Source organism: Mastigoproctus giganteus, chromosome 6 (genome assembly GCF_048544385.1).
Source record: "Mastigoproctus giganteus isolate SK-2022 chromosome 6, ASM4854438v1, whole genome shotgun sequence".
NCBI classification, from domain to species: Eukaryota; Metazoa; Arthropoda; class Arachnida; order Uropygi; family Thelyphonidae; genus Mastigoproctus; species Mastigoproctus giganteus.
In genome coordinates, this window is record NC_143580.1 from 137,601,597 (window position 1) to 137,622,666 (window position 21,070).

Genomic DNA, 21,070 nt, shown 5'->3' on the forward strand with positions numbered 1-21,070 from the left:
GAACGGTAATACCTCCATTAGTGTCTAAAAACCCTTCCTTTCTTCCCTCTAAATGTTTTGTAAATTTCTATTGGATCGGATTGTAAACCAAAATATCATTAGGAGACTATGGACAGAGATACCAGACATCGTGATCTCATGAATACACTTTCCATTTTCTAAAAGTGTGGTAAAAATGAATCATAGCTAAAACATTACATAACTTTTAATTTAATTATTCAAATGTTATATTTTTGTGCTAATTATAGTGTGAAATATTCTTTAATTATAATATGATATACTACAGTATTTTAATTTAACTGTTATACAGAACTTAAAAAAATACTGATTTTTAAAAATAATTGCAGTACAATATTTTTATTGGAGTACTGCAAGACTGCTCAATGTATTAAATTTTCTAAGGAGAAAAGATTCATCTCTGGAAAACGACGAAACTTTTGCTGCTCTAAGCAGAGAACGTTCACGCTTCTGAATGCGGAATCTGAACTCTCCCTTAGAGTTAGCGCAAGAGCAATTAATTGTTGAAGTTTCATGAAGGACAATGAAGGAATCATCTTAATTGGGCCTGACGCCAACAGTTAAAACAAGAAGTTTCGAGGCTTATCTAGGCATATTAACGAAACTGAAGAATTTCGAAAGTGAAGAAGATATGAGAGCGATGCATGCACTTCACATGTATCTGCAGACTAAAGAAGCAACCACTGTGCCCTCCTCCACCACGGACCGAATCCTCTTCCTTCGAACTGTTGCGTTTTCGAAGCTGGGAAAACGTCATGCCCAGTCAAAAATTTTGGATATTAGTGTGACTAAGCTAGTGAGCTGAAAGAGACTGGGATGCTTGAAGGAATTTTTATAGACAGAGTTCCACTGCCATTTTTAGGAAGGCTGGCGCTCTAGCGGACTTATTTTAAAAGCCTCTTGTAATTTTAACATATGCGCAGGCTCAGAGTAATTTAATATGAATGTAGTATGAAAGAATGGCGGACAGAAATAAAAGGATTACATAAAAAGAGTAATAATTGCAGTGAACCCAGGGATATTCATGTGTTGTTGTGACGGGCCCCAGGGGTTCCCCATTAGCTGCTATTTTACTCCTTGTGTTGAGGCTCACGCCAAAACCAGCCATTTGTATGTAGTGTGTTGGGTGCGTAAATGTTATGATGTGTTCTGTTATGTAGTTGACCGGTATCTGGCTCTTAGCAGGTGGGAATCAGCAACACCTGGCCACAGCGTCCCATCCCCGCCACGTGGATTGTAAACCAAAATATCATTAGGAGCTAAGCTAATGATATTTTGTCTAAGCTTCATTTTTTGAAAAATGATCGACAGAAAAAAATGGAAGTACGTTATTATTATTGAGTTAGACGACATTTATCAATTAGCAAATATTTCTGAGTTTATATGAAACATAAACTTTATTTACTTTTTTGTGGGCACTTGCTGTAAGGGATGCAGTTGTTGTAGCTGTCTCTAACCAACCCATTCTTGCAGAAACAACCTTCAATACATGAATAAGGGCAAATCGTTGGATTGTTGAAGTTGCTACAGGTCAATGGACATAGCGAACCGCATTTAGTGTACACTTCTCCGGGCCTGTAGCACCCTACTAGTGAAAGAAATAAACATTTTTGTGTTATTGTATTACAGTTAACAACTGGCTTAGCACTGCTGAATTGTTTTTATTTTGCTTCATTAAGAATATTCTCAAGATTTAAACTCTTAAAGTTAAGACTTAAGAACCAAGATTTAGGAACTCACAACTTTTTAAATACACAACAATCTCACAACTTTTTAAATGCACACACACAAAATGAGGTACGAACTGCTCTCTTTATGATTTGAAGAAAATATTCCGTGAGTATTTGAGGCTGTCCAGACTCCTTTTCCTTAGCCTTAGCGCACCGAACTCCCATAGATAAACTCCATTGGTTGCAGCCGAATGTCCTTTCCATTCCTTCCTCAACAGCTGCCATTGCCGGCTTTTTCGTAGCCAATCTGCTTCTCGAATTCGTCCCATAGTTATTGAAAAACCCAGTAACCATAGAGGAATACATCACCGACAGTATCGCAGAAATCCAAGAGGTGTTGAAAATATTGCTTTTGGATGTCAAAATGGCATCAGAAAAACAAATCTATCTATCCACAAACCAAATAATAATAATTATTATCATTATTGAATTGTTAAATTCACGTAAATCTAAATCAATTTTAATAAATTCAATTTCAATTTAAATATTGAAAATTGAGATTTCTTAAAATTAACCAATTAATTTCAATTATGCAAGCATATAACTACATACAGTAAGAATTGAGGCAAAGTACTTACGTTGGCCTTCTGCCCAGCAAGAAGCGGAAAGAGCAATCACAGCAGTAAAAATCGAACCGAACATGGTTATGAGGTCAGTATTTATCTGAAATGAAATAAATAATACTGAGAATTAATTTTAAACTCTCGGAATGGGAAAGTCCTCCTTGAAAGGTCACTTCCAGTCGATTAGGTCTAGTTTGGAATGCTGCACGTTAAGGTCTTAGTGTAAAGCCATTTTTTCAACATCAGTGTGTCAAAATATTTGAATCCGGAACAGCCTCTCTTTGGCAGTAACTGCCAAAGAGAGGCTGTTCCGGATTCAAATATTCTGCCAGTAACTGCCAAAGAGAGGCTGTTCCGGGGATTCAACTCTTTGGGGAGATTCCCCAAAGAGTTGAACCAAAGAGTCAGTGGCATGTTCCACTGCCTTCCCTAAGAGCCACCCCTATTCTTCAGCTAAAACGGAACAGGCTGAAGATCAGTGACAGATTCCTACCTGGCCAAGTACTTCCTACAATACAAGCCCTGCTAATGATCGGAGTTGACCTTTAGAAATTCGCTTCGGATCGCAATTACAGGCGGTCGTTGGCCGAACTTGTTCCCCTTTTGTTTGGCCCCTGATGTCGACTCATACCGATGTCCCCATTTGCTATGAGGCGCAGATACACCCGACGAACCGTTTCACAAGAAAATACGAAACCGTATACAACAACTTAATGCACGCCTGTGAAATATTCTGACTTCTGCGCTTTTTACATATAAACGTGTACATACCTTGGTGTACTGTCTGCCTCAGAACTATGTATATAATCATATCTATAGAACGGTTAATGCCACGTTTTTAAGTTAATTTCATGTTATGTTATCCTTTTTATTATACTACACATATATTATATTACCCTATAACATTGTCAAGCTCCTGGCTGTGGCGGGCACATTATTGTACCTTTACTGTACAATAAAGATTTCTACTATTGTTTTCACCTGATACGTAAGCGAGAAGTCTAACACGATGACAAAGATCGACAAACATGACATGAATGGTAAATGATACAATTAGAGAAACACGAAACCCCAAGAAATGAACACGTTTTACCATCAGGAGGAATTTCTGTAAATTATATCATGGACGGAGTTGATAAAAGTCGGCACCTATCGCTAACAGGGTTGTAAATTTAGATTTATAGATCGTTGTTCTGAATGCATTTTAATTGCCAGCATAACAGACAACTAGATCTGTTCGTACAATCCTCTTGTTACAGATTTATTGGGAACAGCAGAAAAGAAAAGAGGGATGGAGGAGTTTCAATCCTAAATCATGAAATTTTTCAAGCTACAAGCATAAACCAAGTCAATCTGAAAATTTTGAAGCTATTTCCGCCTCCTTCAGGGAGAAGGCACAAAAAATTCAAGTCTGCCTTGTCTATCTTCCAGCACAGTGCAGACATCCGGACCGAGCCTCTTGGGTGGATTGCAGAGAATTTTGCCATTGATATTCCCGTGATTTTAACTGATGATAGTAAGATGCAACCCTCCAAACCTTAGGACTGACCCAACTAGGCACGCTTTCGACTAGGGAAGAGCAGCATTTGGATTTATTTTATTATAATCTGATTAACATAAAATAATGTTACCCCACAAATTAATTCCAGTCAGATCACTGCCCAATTTTTTGTGAAATTTCATCATCCAAAATTGCAGGTGAGCAACATATCAATGAGCAAACTTGTCAAACCAAGAAAATATACTCCTTTAAGTTTGTTACACCTGAAATTATTTTAGAACGTCTTAGGACCTACAACTGGATTTCCTTGTACACCAGTGGAAGAAACTACCAACTTGATTGAGAAAGAGCTCTAATTTATTACTGACCTCGGTGCCTCGAAAGAGGTAAGAATCACTGACAGCACTAAACCGTGGTTCAACTAGTATTTAAAATAGGAATTTGTGGCCAAGCAAAAGGCTTATAGGAAATATAAAAATTCAGGATTTAATGAAGACTTCACAGACTATAAGAAGAAAAGAGACATTTTCTTGAAAAAGAAGCGACATATTCACTACGAAGAGGTTTTAAGAAAACTACAACCTTCAAAGCTAATTGTGAGCAAAAAGGCTACTGAATTTGAAATGGTGCAAACTATATTCAGGCACTGGGCTATGGAGTGCTTTGAAACGCATTCAGTTTAAGGTAAAGATAGAAATGGTTAAGAGTATCGGCCGGATGATATGGAACAACATATTTTAGCGAGAGGCGGCGTGTGTGGAAATGATTTATTCAACGTCACTATTTCTAGAAAAGATCTCATCAACTATTATTCCTTGCCTTACAAATCTACGATCGGCCCCGACGAGTTCCCTGTTTTTATTTTAAAAATATATAGCGCCTGTATTGTTGATGTGTTACACATATTCCAAAACATCCTGAAAGATGGAGTTCCTTTCCTCCACCATAAGATGAAATCATTACTTGTGAGGCCGGTGCCAAAAAAGAAACCAAAAGACTCTTCAGACTTTCGGGCCATATCGATCAGTTGTTCTCTCTTTAAACTCTTTGAAAAAGCCATTCTCTCTGCTTTAATCAAACAGTATTTTGCTCACAGGCCTCTCCACTTCCATACTGTAGTACAGAGAAGATCCCCTACTACTAATTTGTTGGAGATCCTCTTCAGAATCCAACAAGCTTTAAATGAAAAGGCTCAAATTGATATCATATTTCTTGACATAAAGGCAGCTTTTCATAATGTATCGTTACCTGCACTTGAAAACATATTGAAAGTTTATTTCCAAATTGAAGGCAAACTATTACAGATTATCAAGACCATTTTGAAGACAAGGAGCCTAATTTTACAACATCAAGATTTCTGTGCAGAATATCTCCTCGATTGGGGCATCCCAGGGAGGTGTCTTATCAGCTTTGCGGTTCGTTGCCGCTCTGGAACCTTTTCTAGCGACAGAATAAATTTTATTTCTTATGCTGATGACATAAAATATTTTGTCGTCTCAACGAACGAGATCTTGTGTCCGATTAGTTTCCACGTCAACGCTAAGCTTTATGAACTGAAATTTTTACTTAAGTAAAATAGGTTTATGGCTTAACTATGACAAGTCACCACAAATGACAATAACTAATAAGAAGATAAAGAATCAAATTAAGTTATCTATTAATGGAGCACCGGTTAAGAAAGTCAGCTCATACACCGACCTAGGTGTGACATAGGACGAGGGCCTCACCTTTCAAAAGCCCTTTCTGAACACCAGAACAAAAATTCCAGCTGCCATTTGGGCTGCAAGACGAGATAACTGGAATTCGAAACCAACGACTAGTGACCCAATACATCCAAAGATGTATCGTTCCAGTTTTCCTTTATGCTTAAATAATTAGGTCCTCTGTTCCAAATATTAGGAAGCGCCTATATTAGGAAGTTTTTCAGCCCAAATACTGGGCTGAGAAACTGGAATACTGGGTGCTTCGGTGTTTGAATAGGATTGCCGGAAATCACTTTACAGTATCAAAACTGTACTATATGCAAACTTGAAAGTTGTTTGGTGTATTCAGATGGGTACCTTACATAACATTTGCACTTGAGAACAACTTCTGACAGGGAGTTTAGAAACCCTTCAAATTGAAAATCTTGTAGTTAGGCCACGCCACTCCATTACCCTCATCGTCTCCGTAGCGCTCTCCATCACACGGGGGAGGGGATAAGGCGCCTGCTAATTCTCTGGAGCTCTTAAGAGACTTCAAAACAGACCCGAACAGGTGCTGCAGTGATAAAACCTACAAGAAACTCATTGCAGCGGAATTATATACTGGACAGTAAATTTAATGAAGAATATAATCCAAAAAGAAGAGGTTTGATAACAAAAGACTTTTTAAGCGCCTCTGAACTCTTAAAGGACTGAGGAAATACCGTTCAACAAATTTACTGAGATTCATTTCATAGTGTAAATGACTGCATCTATGTAATTATCCCTCTTTATTTATTTGTTTTTGCTGATTTTATTATTGTATGTTATTTAAAGGGTTCATCTACATTAAGAATACGATAATTAATATGAGGAAAGCAAATACTGTACGTTACCTTTTCTGAATCGAAGCAGGCGGGAAAACAGACTGCGTTGCGTTTCCAGCGGACACGGTGTAATTTCTTCAGCGTTTTGAACGCCACATATATACATTTCTGTCGTGTTGAAATTGCATCACACACATGATGTTTTTGGACATACATATTATGCAACATAATGAAAGACCAAAGTGCTATTACATGCAGGGCGACTAAAAAATACAGTGTAATATTTCATAAGGATAGTCAAGTTGCAAACCAATCTAGAACGCCTAGAGACAAACGAAACACGTTAAAAAAGTATGCAAGTAATTGTTAATTCCAAGATGTGGTCGGATTGGTCAGGAGACTGAAAAACAACTGCAGAAGCCATCTAAATATGGTTTTAAATATATTCTTTGATCTTAACCTCAGTTTAATGCAGAATGTTTCATGCACAGAATGAAATTGAGATAGATAGAGCGAATGAGATATAGCCATACGACAAGCCCCCTTCCAGCAATACTAGAAGTGTTCCTTTAGCCAGAGATTGGACATATTATGCCTGCAGCACAAATGCACAAAGTCCTTGCATTTTCATGTGGACTTGCTTATTGAAATTTATATTCGTCAAGAATTTATTTACTTTATATTTTAATTGGTTAAAAGAGATTGTACTGGACCATACGAGGCTTATCTTTCATTTTTCGGACATGCACTGACCGGCTACCCAAAATGGAGGAGTGCCGAACATTGGAATAAACTCGTGGCACGGACACTTAAATGAAAAACTGTTATCTGCAAACAACTTTATACAATTCTGGCTTCTATATTAATACTGAACTGTACTGGAATCGGGTTGTTTAATAATGTGCACTTTCCCCGTATATACAGAGAGTTATGCATTTTAAATCTTTGGCAGTTGAAGTGGACTCGCCAATCTAGATCATACTGAAGACACATCCAGTCAGCCAACAAAGCAGTGTAGGTTTAACCAGTCACCTGGCTGTAGCATTTGGTCCCGTTTTACACGACGAGAATGAAAGTTAGATGAATTCAGTGTTGAAGAAACGAGACTTTTTCTACATTAACTTTCTGTTCCAAAGAGTGCTGATGAATGGGAGGGGGGGATGATCAATGGGCATAGCATCGTTTATTTTCGGTTATAATACACCATTGGATAAGTTCTGGTTTCAAATACCGTCTCTAACAAGTCTGACCACGATTACTTCTTCGTTTTCAGATTCGAATTATAGAGTGTATGGTAGGATAGTGTGATAGGTCATCACAAGTCTGTGGCCCAAAATTCCCCTAAAGAACGTTAGGGGAATTTTTGGCTATCCCCTCTGTCAGCTGCGTGGGGGGGGGGGAAACACCTAGGTATGAAAATTCACCTAGAAAAACGGGGTTATGGATTTTATGGTTTTTTCCCGAAAACCATAAAATCCATAACCCCGTTTTTCTAGGTGAATTTTCATACCTAGGTGTTTCTCCCAAAACTTATGGTTTTCGGAAGCCTAATCACGCTGGTGAAATCAATTTTACTCTAGGAACAATAATTAGAGATATCTGTCTCTTCCATGGAATGTCTATGGGGGGGGAGATGTATGGTACATTTAGTTCCACAGAGATAGAAATAACACAGAATAGTGGGGCACTCTTGCAGCCCAGAGAGCACTAATTGGTGGCCCCTCCCAAGTCAAGAATCAGATTTGAACGTGGCAGCCGCGTTATCTCGGAGCACTCTCTATTACCTCGTTGTGAGCGGCATGGTGCCCTGTCTCACAACAAAGGAAATAGATAAAGAACGTAAAAATCTGATTATATTTCCCTAGAAAGTTAGAAAAGTCTCACCCTATGAGTCCACTGTAGGTTGATCTTCAACTAGAACCAATAATTTTTAAATGTATTACATAATTCAGACAAATTATTGCAGAGCGATAAACGACACGTTTGTACTGGAAAGGCCATATTGGCGATCACCCGGTGGAATAGTGTTTTTATTGTCCCTCAGGTTAAAGTGTAAAGTGTGTTTATAGTCAAACGGCACTAGGGGTTTCCTCCATCTCCGCGTTGCTTTCATTGTGGTTGAACCAGTTCGCTGGGAAATGCCAGAGATTTAAAAGTGTATGGATATTGTATATGTGTATGGATATTGTATATGTGTAGTGTCATGTACCGTTGTTCATCTGGTCGGTTAGCCGCTGGACCCCCAACTGACGCCCAACGTTGCCCCACTTTCGCCCCGTGGAGGCAGACCAGGAAACACCAGTAGACTAAGATTTACTCTGGCAGGTCCTGCCGCTTAATTTCCTGAGATTTCGGCGGTTAGGACCTAAAAAAAAAAAAAATTAAAAAAAATAAAAAATAAAAGATAATAATATATATATATATATATATATATATATATATATATATATATTTAGTAAATTCGATGAGGAATAATGCTAAATTTTGAAAGGCCGAATGTATGGGCGAAAAACGTAATTTGGAGATGATTAAATCAATTCCGAAGTGTAGGGCATTCGCTTGCGTATGTGTGGGTTGAGTGGGTGGGGAGAATGAAGCCTGGGGGGAGAAAAGACAGAAGTATGGAGTCGAGAGAGGAGGCAACCCCAAGTCACAGTGGGTCATGCCCATGCCCCACCAGAAGGGAAAGTGGGAATGGCAAGGAGGGGAGGAGACAGTAAGACCGTCTCCCCCTCACCGGGGATAGGGATATTAAAGATGAAGGAGGCTAGAGCGCCCTCTTCAAGTCGCCAAATGGCGTTTGGCAGCTATGCTGCGTTAAGTCTCTTTTTTTCAATGTCGAGTCGATTTCAGTCCAGTCGCTCATGGGGTAAGCCCCGTCCTTGTGTTTTTCACTTTCTTGTCTCAGGGTTTTTCTCTGTAGTAACTCCATTGGATGGTATTTTATGGTCTGGTACAGTTTAACCTGTGGTGGTCTTTCGTCAGACACGATTTATGGTAATTAGCAGTTTTCTCCTCTCGATGAGGTCCTGCGCATATTGAGAAAGTGCTCTATGTTCCTCTTCTGTGTCAATGAAGTGGGATTCCAGTCCTTTCGGAAGATAGTGTATCTTTGTGATCAGGATGCCTCTGAGATCTTCATATTCTGGGCAGTCGTAGACCAAGTGATTCCAGTTCTCGACCTCCCCACACGTGCAGTTGGGGTCCTTAACAAGGCCGAACCCGAGCAGCTTCTCCTTAAAGGGGCCATGACCAGTAAGGAGCGAAGTCAAGTGCTTCCCCGGAAAGTACCAGGCCGGTTGCTTGGGGTATATTTTGCTGAGGTCAGGGAGGAATTTTCTTGTGATTTCTCCTTTTGTTGTATCGGTCCATCTTTGTTGCCACTCCCGAAGTTGGTAGGCCTGCAATCGGACTTTTTCTGTTTTAGTACTACTCGCTGGGTCAATTATGAAATCCTGGAAGGTGGCAGCAACCCCCCTGGCGTGCAGGAAGAGCAAGCCAGCTTTTACAGTCTCCAAATCGAGGGAGAGCTCTCCAGCAAGCACCTGCAACGCCGGTGTGCTTACTGTTCTGCATGCTCGTGTGGTTGTTAATAAAATGGTCCTTTGTATCATATCCAGAGTTCTCCTATTGACTGCAAGCGTTGTTTTGCTGTACCACACTGCAGCAGTATAAGTTATCGCAGGAATGAAGGTTGCCTTATAATACAACATTAGTGCTGTTTTTTTTAATCCCCAGTCTTTTCTCGTAACCCTCGCCACCATTTCCGAGTAACGTCTTATCTTCGTCCTTATATATTGTAGGTGATTGTGATATAAAGCACAAATCGGTTGAGATGTCGCACTGTCGAAATGGATATTCAGCTGCTGCAAATGTATCATTTACTTGGCATGCGCTAAACACACGGTGCATATTGGTATGTTTGGCTAATATGAACCTTCTACTCGATCTTTTCATCAATGGTTCTGTATCTCAGTACCTGGATATCTATTATAACATTTTCTGCAATGTGTCAGGTATGATAAACAGGCAAAGCGTGCGAGTTACATAAGCCTTGTCTCCCATCAATGCCGCAACATATTAAGTATTTTTGTATGACTGTAAATATGCTTTAAACAAAACATTTTCGAAAATTGGAATCGCCTCCGATAACGGAAATGGCTTCACACGAATTAGAAATCAATTAGAATTTGAAAGTTTTTTAATTCCAAGAATTTCTCTGGCTGTTTTGTTTATATGCTTTATGGGGAATATTCTTATGAAATACTGACTTTCATTTTTCAATCATCCGGTATAAGCCACTTGCTCATGTATTTCTTGTTTACGCCCATTCCACTTTCCATGGAAGAATCTTCAGAAATGATGACGAATCTGGGAAACAAGACAATTGGGATTACACTTCAGAAACTTGTTAAATTAAGACGTCACGTTTACCGAAGCGGCGAAACTGGATGACTTAATGATGGATTTGACCAAAATCATATCCGGGGCAGAACTCCTGACAATTCGTTTAAATGGGTGGTGGAATCTACTGGAACCCAAATGCAAGACTTCCGAATTTAGAAAACCCATACCACTAATGCATTTTTACGCTGTTGTGCTATTCTTTTGATTTGATTGATCTTTAAGAAGCATTAGTCGCAATTCAGAAAAGTATCTTCTTTTGAACTATAAAGATTTAAAGCTATGTTGCTTCACAGTTTGGGAATTTAAATCCATCGTTTGCTGTTGCGCACAAGTTCATGTTAAAAAAAAGACTACAGAAATGTGAAGCGAAGCAAATGTTGTTAGAGAGGATCAAGTACGACTATTATAAATGGAATGGTAGTTTTACTAAGTTTCTTTGCCTTTGGGATAGCACGGCAGGAGATCAGAACTATGCGATAAGAGAATGATCTGCCAGAATTGGTTAACAGTCCGCAGCAAGTGTATTAAACAATTTCTTGGTTCCACGAAACAATCTTATTTCCATCACTCCTTATTAAGCTAGGGCCGGTGAAACATGTTAATTGGGTTCTCAAGGTGACCGGTTCAAGCATATACGATCAATGTTTCCAAATTATACTATACAAAAGTCTAAGTTAAGTAGATGTTTGCTTTACAAGAATTGAAATGTGAAATGCCTGGCAGTCGTTCGCCTTGTGGTGAATAGTTTTATTCGTAACATTAGAAGTTAAAACTATAAAAAAATTATAAATTTCGTACATAATAGGTTCTGTTGGGTTCTTTCATTTCTGCTTAAACCATTGACTAAAATTATGGAAATATGAAATGCAGAATCTCAATCAAGCTCCATTACTTACAGTCATCAGAATATTTTCAGACCACATCTAGGCAATATTATTGAAGAACGTGGAGAGAGATTCGCCCATGACACAGTCAAAAGAGAAGTGCTACCAAGGAAGGTGAGATAAAGCTACGATTTGCAACTATATCTAGTTCTTGGTTCGAGATGATCACACTGACCGCAAAAGCTAAGGATTTACAAATGCATATATTTAAGGAATTTATTTTGATGAACCCAGGGATTGATCTGGGTTCATCAAAATAGAGCTAAGTAATAGAAGAACTATTTTTAAACAGAAATAAAAACAGGCCAAAATATTTGTCGCATTTATTAAACGAAACAATCTCTTCTTACCACCTAAACAAACTCGCAACAAGCTGTTACAACATATAATAAATAATTTTTCTGTTTATACTCAGGAACAGAGGAGTTCACAAAATAGTGAGAATATAAGAAATAGCACAGTATTTAGCAGTAACGGGTTTTGAATCTCGGTCACCCAAGGCACGTGTACTTGTGCACCCTCACGCCTGACCACTGGGTTATGTCTAAATCTAACATGCAGATCAGGTAACTCGATAAACACAGCTGGTTCTGGTAACCTCAGCATAAAAATGTAGAAAGCAATTTGTGAGAATGAAGGCATAACTATTAATGGATTAATAGGAGGCTAAATGTGATCGGCTGTGTTGTAAGCAGGTTGTGAAGTTCCTTAAAAACCACGCACTCTCTCTTTAAAAAGCATTGTAAGACATATCTTACATGTATTCATTCCGTAACAAAATTCGGCTAGATATGCGATCGTATCGGGATAAACCTGGCTAAATATATATAATAATTCAAATGTAAGCGAACCTGGTTGATGAGGTAGATTAATTAATGAATCGAAAGAGAGGAAAAACAAAATCAATTTCATTCTTAGATATTATAGTCCTCTAAAGAGTAGTTGGAAGGAGTCAGTACATTAGTAACAATCAAGGACATGCCTGAGAGAATGCACAGTCACGGAATGTGATAGTATTGCGTCCAAAGGGAATCTATACCAAGTAGGCTCAACGCCCGAGGAGTAGCGTGGATAATTAGGAATATAGTTAATGGCAGAATTTTGAGAAAAGAAAATTCGAGAAGAAATCCATGGGAAGCGGAAATAGGAGATCGGGTGATCGGACGCTGGAAGGTTGAGTGGCCGAGCTTTGGAATCTGCCCTGCGATTGGTGTGAAATCTAAAAGGGGGGGAGAAAGCGCAGGAATGAGTTGGGGGACTGTGAGAGTCGGAGTCTGAGTGTGGGTCGGAATAAGGTCGGTGATGCGAGAGAAGTAAAAGAAAAATATTGATAGTGAGCGTAAAGAATCTCCAAGTAAAGTGATATCCCTGCGGAGAGATGGAATCTATGGGAGAAGTGAGGGGCCAGTCCTTCTTTGTTTACCACAATCCGCCAGCAGTACAGGCTACTCAACTAGAATGAAGGCCATCGCTTAGATGAAATAATCGCCAATCACCCAAGAAACTGAGGTCCTTCAGAAAGGTGGAAGTGAATACCCGATGGAAACACCAACTTAGGACAAGGGAAGAGGAGATGGGAATAAAATAAGTGAACTGTTACTTTCATGCTATAAAGTGAATCCCAGGACATATATGTGGGCATGTAATGATTGGACAGTATAGTTAAAAAGAGATCTAGCAGCGAAAATGGAACTTGTTAGAAACTAAGTGAGTGTACTAGAACTAAGGTACTTGGTATGTTTATATATATCAGGGCTCTTGTATCCTTGGGTAATAGACAGAGTGCTTTAGGTGAATGTGATGTTAAGAGCAAATCGAATAAAGCCAGGTTTACACAAAGGGGGATTATACTCTAAATTAAGGTGGAACAGCTAAGAAATTTACTATGAAAAAGGGAAGGTTATGTGTGGCATCTGAGCATAACCAGATAAATTTCTGTTCCTTAAAAGGGCAAGGTGAAGTCGCGATAAACGTTAGGGAGAGTAAAGATAGTTAATGTTTTGTAAAAGTGAAATTCTATGTAAATTAGGAAACCATACACTTATAGAATGTATTTCCGTACAGAAGATAGAAATTAAAATAGATCACGAGAAGGAAAGAAGCTTGTAACATACATCTAGCCACACTGTCTTATGGGTATTTAGAAATAGGCTAAGTGGTTCTTTCATTGAATTGAAATGGAATGGCTTCAAGAATAGAAGGCCCAAAATGTTAGAATGAATTATATGTATACTAAGTAAGATAGCCCTGACCTGTTATAGGGCAAGAATAAATAGTGGAATTTGATAAATTATACCTATGTTGTTAACCAAGGGGAAGTAAACCCATTGTTATGACCAGACTAGTATTTGAACTGTTTTCAATTTGAAAAGAAGAAATTATAGATATTAAATTATAGAAATTATAGATATAGATATTAAAAATTATGAAATTTATAACGTGTATTATGTACTTGTGTATATATATTAACATGTATTAAAGTTGTTTCAAAGATAATATAATTGTCTGTAATTATTCATAGACACAGACACTGGCTTGCCGACATAATTAGGTACTATCATGACCGGGGAAAAATCTCAACGCCCTCTGGAACGGGAAATTTCTGATTTAGATACTTATTAAGCAGTCAGGTAGAATACGTGGGTATCAGAGGATTGAGGGTACTTCTCTTTATTACTAATTACCTCATATAATTGAGTAAACAAATCAATAGTAATACAACAAAAAAACCTTCCCTCACAGCAAGTCAGGGAGAGGTCTTTTAGGACTGAGACTGAGATGGACTTCGCTCCATCTCAGCGTTCACTTCTAAGCAGTAGATTCATCATCTTTAGTTGGCCTCAACTACAATGCGTCACACAAGGCTTGCATCCAGTCCTGCGGTTTGCAAAAATATTTTGAGGATTCTTCCTGCACGACAAAGGCCTCCGTTGATGAGTGGTCAGGAGCGGGAGTGCAGTAGCACACGCTCTTTGAGTACACCGGGGTTCAAGCCCCTGACTGCTGAATACGGTCGATCTGCCAACCCGCAATGGACCAGCGTGGCAGATGGTCCATTTCCCTCAGCATGAATTGTTGAAGAGGCTTCCATCCTGCAGTGGATTGATAATAGCTGCACTTTCTTTACCTTACCTTTTTTTTTTTACATGCACGACAAACGGTTGTCGCAAACCGCAGGACTGGAAGCAAGCCTTACTTAGAGCCAGGGGCCCCGGAAATAAATTTCCATTTGAATTTGTGTTAACAGCATGCTGACCATAGCAGTGAGCTATGGTATTCCTGATTGTTGAATCGAGGTATACTCTTCGATCGGGTTTTCTACACACTTTCATTTTGGCAAGTATCTTCTTTCTTGCCTTTGTTACACCGATTATTCTTGAAATTTACATCTGATTTTAGGAAATTCTCACTGAAATATCTACCAGGATTTACTCCGAATAAGTTAAGATGTTTCGCATCAGTGATTGGCCAGTTTGCGCGAAGGGTTCTTCTTATGGTGAGGGGTACTGATGTCCTGTAATTCTCTCATTAAATGTAGAGGTTAATTGTTCCGTCGTTTGGTAACGATACGTTAAGCACCACTCAATCATCTTACATTTTAGGCCGCAGTTGACGTCTCTCCAGCAGAATTTCACGGACTTAGGGCGAAAGTGTACGTCAATGAATGTACGCTGCTCGACAAAATTAACACAATACGTAGAAAACGTGTTGTACCTCCTGCAGCTTGCGATGAATGGAAAAAAAAAAATGATATGGTGGTGTATCATAAAATAATGATGAAATGAGGAAACAGCGAGAAACTTAGAGATATAAGAGACATTTCTTGGGGGTTGTATAAGAATTACCAAAACGATAACATCACAGAAGTGTGATACAAGATGCTCGAAAATATGGTCACATGACATTAGTAAGGCTTATGATCCCTTCTACCTGCTAAACAGGCCTGAGAGTGGTGACCATTTTCGATCTGAGGGTGCCTGTAAGATTCTTCCACCAGCGTAGACATTAACTCACCAAGTAACCGAGGAGTCGGCTGTCGGGATACAATGCCGCACGCATGTTCGATCGGATTTAAGTCTGATAATCGTGCTGCTCACGACATAGTGTTTTGTGGAAGGCGCCACCGGTGGTTTCCCACATCTGCACCATAGTACTCTGTGAAGAAATTACAGAATCTCTGTAAAAGCCAGAAAAAGTGTGGGGTCTGGTTTGTGACAGAGTAGTGCTATGTTCTGTTGTTCTGTCTCTGGCTGCTTAGCCGCAAGGCCCCTAAGGGAACCCCACGTTGCCCGCCACCACCACTGGGAGGTGAGCCAGCCTGCCCATTATACTCTGGCTGGCCACCGCCAGGGTTGCCTGAGCTTCCTGAGGAAGACCAAAAAAAAAAAAAAAATTAAAAAAAAAATAAATAAATAAAAAATAAATAAATAAAAATAATAAATAAATAAAATATATATATATAAAAATAAAAAATAAAATAAAAAAAAATAAAAATAAAGTAACAGATTAAAAAAGAGAGAGAGAGAGAGAGAGAGAGAGAGGGGTATAGAAGAGAGGATTTGAGGAGGAATGAATTTGGGTGGGTTGACAGGGGAGAATAATCCACCCTAATTGGGCGAAGTATAGGAAAGAGTGTGGGTTTAAAAGTCACAGGGGACAGGTGCCCCTGTGTAATTGTCAATGGCATAGTGCCTGTAGATCCCGCACTGAGGTCAGTGCCAGCAATCCCACACCTAGATCGGTTCCAGCAGTATATCTTACCCATTTCGGGTTTGCGATGACTTTTAAATCCCGCACTCCAAGGAGTGCGAGCTTCTCGCACCTTGGATGGTGCCTGCAATAGATCCTACCCTATTAGGGTTTGCATGATTATGTCTGTGTTTTTCCGGGGGAATAGAGAGTTATCCCACGCCGGTCCGGTTTAGTTCTTGGGCTCTGAGTTCTGCAATCTTAGCTCGCCTAAGTGCAAATGTTTCCTGTGCATAGGTGGTTAATGCCTTATAGGTATCTTCCTCGAGTAGCAGAGTGGATTCTTGATTGCGAGGGTTTCTCTGTATTGTGGTGAGGAATTTAAGCCTAATGTTGTCGTAGCTGGGGCACTCATACATGAGGTGCGCCCAGGACTCCTCTTCGCCGCAGTGGCAACGTGGATCATTCTCGATTCCCATGGCGGTCAGTTTTTGTTGGAAGGATCCATGGCCGGTGACGATAAAGGTCACATGGAGGCCAGGCGAAAACCAGGGTGGAGGTTCTGGGTGAGTTGAGCTTATGGATGGAAGGAATCGTTTTGTGATGGCCCCTTTTGTTGTAGTGTCCCAGTCATGTTGCAGTATCTCTTGTAGATGTTGGGTTATCCATTGTCTTTCCTGCCTGGTGCCGTGCTGCCCACGACAGTTGTTGGACATCTGTTTAAAGATATTCCTCCCCCACTTGAGCTCCATGTGAAGTGGCGTTGCTGTGCGTGAAAAGAAAATCTGCGCCAAACGCGCCCCTAAAAAAGTCACAAGCCAGCAGATAGTGTCCTTGGCTTTTACTACTGCTGTGGTAATTCTCTCCAGTATTATCAGGAAACTGTTTCCGAAATAAGAGAATACTGGAATAGCTATATGGCAGACTTCAACTAAGAAGAGAGACTTCACTGCACTCCGAATTCGAAACCCCAAAGAGAAGGAACTTGAGTTATCTGAATTATTGCTTACTGTTGTATTCAAAAAGGGTGCTTAGAGAAAATTGTAGATTATCTTCGAGTAAGGTTGAAGTTGAAGAAATTATGTTGTGATAAGAATTGATATTGTTCATTATGATTGAATTATTCAGTGACTGCAGTTGTGAACAGAATTGATACTGTTAATTGAGAGAAACTTTATGGAAATGATAGTATGTATTAACAGATTAAATGAGGAATACTAATTACGTATATACTTGTAAACAGTTGTGTAATAAATGACTTTGCTTTATAATTTTGTGTCATTGCTCGTAAGAAGCTGATAGCTCACATAAAACCCCTCCCACAAATGTGCGTCGTTATTTGTTCTCTGATTCATCAACTCCGTAAATGTGGAAGATAATAAGCGATACTGCTTTTAATTAGATAGTGTTATTACTCCCACAAATATGAATTCTAATCCAAAAATTGACTAGGTATAAAATTATAATTTTAATTGCTGCAATTGTTTCATACAGTAATTATAAAAACAGAAATAACATGCTAGTTTAAAATGATGGGCTTTCGTGTTACTGTTTGATACTTCCTCCTGGACAGTCTTCAGGACGAATACAGTTTCCATTTCCATCCCTGACAAATCCTTCCTCACAGAAGCATTCAAGCTTGCATATTTTTAGAGCACACTCCGGATCGGTGGGAGTTGCTGTACGATTTTCACACATCAAAGGGCAGATTGGACCACATCCGAATTTCTCGTTACGCTTACACGCTAAGAAGAAAACAAGTAACGAGATTTTAATTTAATTAACAACAAAATCAGGAAGTTTAATTGTATTCTAATGAGGATATTGTTTCTTTCTATAAAAATATAATCTACAATACAATTTTTTTAAGACGATAGAACAATAATAATTCACCACTTTTTCTTTAATTATAAGAGGACTGTAAAGTACTAACTGGATTTCTGACTGTAAAAATACAGGATTGATGAATCTTAGAAAAATTTGTATTACAGAAAATTACTTCTCTATATTTTAACAATTTTTTTGGAAAAAAATGGATAGAAAAAAAATGAAAGTACATTATTATTATTGAGTTAGACAATATTTATCAATTAGCAAATATTTTTGCATTTATATGAAAAATAAATTTTATTTACTGGTTTGTGGACACTCGCTTAAAGGGATGCAGTTGTTGTCGTTGTCTCTAACCAACCCATCCCTGCAGAAACAACCTTCAGCACAGCGAAGGCAAAGCCGTGGAAAGTTGAAGTTGTTACAGGTCAATGGACATGCCGAACCACATTTGCTGTACACTTCTCCGGGCTTGTTGCACCCTATGAAAGAAATAAACATTTTTGTGTTGTGGTATTATCGTAAATAACTGGCTTAGCTATGCTAGAGTGTTTTAATTTTTCTTCATTAAGAATATTCTCAAGACTTGAACTCGTAAGTTTTTAAGCTTACATTTTGTTTCTTAAGAAGATTTAAGAATCAAGATTTAAGAATATTCTCAAAACTTTTAACACACATACATAATGAGGTACAAGCTATTATCTTTATGATTTGAAGAAAATATTCCATGAGTGTGTAAGGCTATCCAGAAGTTTTTCTTCCCTTGTATGGCTTCCTTAGCGTACCGAATTTCGATAGATAACTTCCATTCGATATTGGTGGTAGCCGAATTTCCCTTTCGTTCCTTCCTCAGCAGTTTAGAGATGGCCAGTTTGTCCGTAGCCCAATCTGGTTCTCGGATTCATCCCACAGTTATTGAAAAACACAGTATCCATGGTGGAATACATCACAGACAGTACCACAGAAAACCAAGAGGCGTTGAAAATATTGTTCGGATACCAAAATGACATCAGAAAACAAATCTATTTCTTTACAATCGTAATAATAATTATTATTATTATTGAATTATTAAATTCACGTAAATCTAAATCAGATTTTCATAAAATAATTTCAATTTTACCAGCATATAAAAACATACATAAGAATTCAAATAAAGTACGTACGTTCGACTTCTGCCCAGCAAGAAGCGGAAAGAGCAATCATAGCAATATAAATCCAACCGAACATCGTTATGAGGTCAATATTTATCTGAAAGGAAATAATATCCAGATTTAACTTTTGTCTCAGGTGAAAAAAAAAAAAAAAAAAAACTTGAGAAAGCAGTTGAATAGTATTTCACCTAACATCTGTTGTTTCGTTTATGTATTACTCGGACAGAATTGTTAGGATTAGCTCAAATGAAATAATTTTATTATTCCTTTTATTTTTTCATAAAATAAAATCCCAGGTAATGTCCATATATAGTTACACACTGTAGGAAAAAATTGCGTTCAAACGGGTGTGCATGCGCAACACATGGTTTCTCTAGAAAATCACCATATTTTCATCCCAATCCCACTCTCACCTCCACGACGGTGAACCCTGGAACCTGAGCAACCTAGCGGAAGGTTGGGTTATAATCCCAGCGGGAAACTAGGTCAGGCGCTGACGGGAGACTGTGCAAGCCATATTCAACACGCTATGAAACTGGGCTTGCGCAGTGGTCACCAACAAGGTAGGTTTTGAAGACCTAGGTTTGGTGGCGGAAGAGCTTCTTAAAAGCCAACGACAGCAACCACAGCCTCAGAGAGTGAAGGTTACTACCTGCAGGTAGTAACCTTCTTCACTTTCTTTTCCCAAGAAAACCAATAACGAGCAGTCAAAGAGGAATTAGAGTAACTGGCAGTTCTGGGATCAACAATGCATATAGGCAATGTGAGGTCGGGCCCGGCAGGGAAAATAGCAGAGCTTTCCAGGCCGTCAGCAAGCGAAATCCCTGTTTTGGAATTGGAACATGGAATGTACGCACTATGCTACAGATTGAAAAATTAGAGAATGTTAAAATAGAGATGAAAAGGAATAAACTGGATTCCCTTGGACTGGCTTAAACCCGTTGGAAAGATGCAGGAGAATTCCTCAGTGGAGAATATAAAATAATACATTCAGAAAGTGATAAAGGTCAGGGAGGCGTTGCAGTTATGTCAAAACGTTTTTCACAATGCTTGACAGATGTGGAAACAATCAGTAACAGGATTATAATGACCCGTCTTGCAGCAGCTCCAGTTGATATTGTAATAATACAAGTTTACATGCGTACATCAAACAGCAATGAAGACAAAATAGAAGAGATCTACAAACAATTGGAAGAACTTCTGAGAAAAACAAAATCAAATGATAATATAATTATAATGGGAGACTGAAATGCAGGTTTGGGAGACAAAAGAGAAAGAAATATTGTTGAAGATTTCGGGCTAGGAGCAAGAAATTTGAGGGGACAACGACTAATTGATTTCTGTAGTCAAGAAAGATTTGTAGCAGTCAATAGTTGGTTTTAGGCACCACTACGACGTAGGTATACATGGAAAAATCCTGGAGATTCTCGTAGATACCAGTTAGACTACATTCTGGTGAAACAAAGATACCGCAATCAGGTAAAAAAAGCCATGTCTTTTCCAGGAGCAGATGTGGACAGTGACCATTCAATGATGAAAATGATAACAGAACTAAAGCTAAAGAAAATTAATGGAAAGAAAATAAATAATAAATGGAACCCAGAAAAACTAAAGAATGAAGAAATAAGAATACCGTTCCAAAATACTACAAACAGCTATAATGAGGTAAATAAGGAAAGTATGATAAACAATATTTACCAGATGTGGAATAACATTAAAGAAACTATAAACAAAGCAGCTCATAAATTTATGGGAAATGGAAACAAGGCGAAAAGAAAACCATGGATA

The 21,070-nt window shown here is 38.7% G+C and overlaps 1 protein-coding gene across 1 annotated transcript in view; it reads right to left on the reverse strand.

The window, feature by feature from the left end:
• Positions 1-21,070, reverse strand: part of LOC150084608 (von Willebrand factor-like) — a 283,645-nt gene that overhangs the window by 132,318 nt on the left and 130,257 nt on the right. The window contains exon 12 of the mRNA XM_090376305.1: positions 2,327-2,411. Coding sequence (XP_090232431.1) covers positions 2,327-2,411 — 85 coding nt within the window. The remainder of the gene's footprint in view (positions 1-2,326; positions 2,412-21,070) is intronic.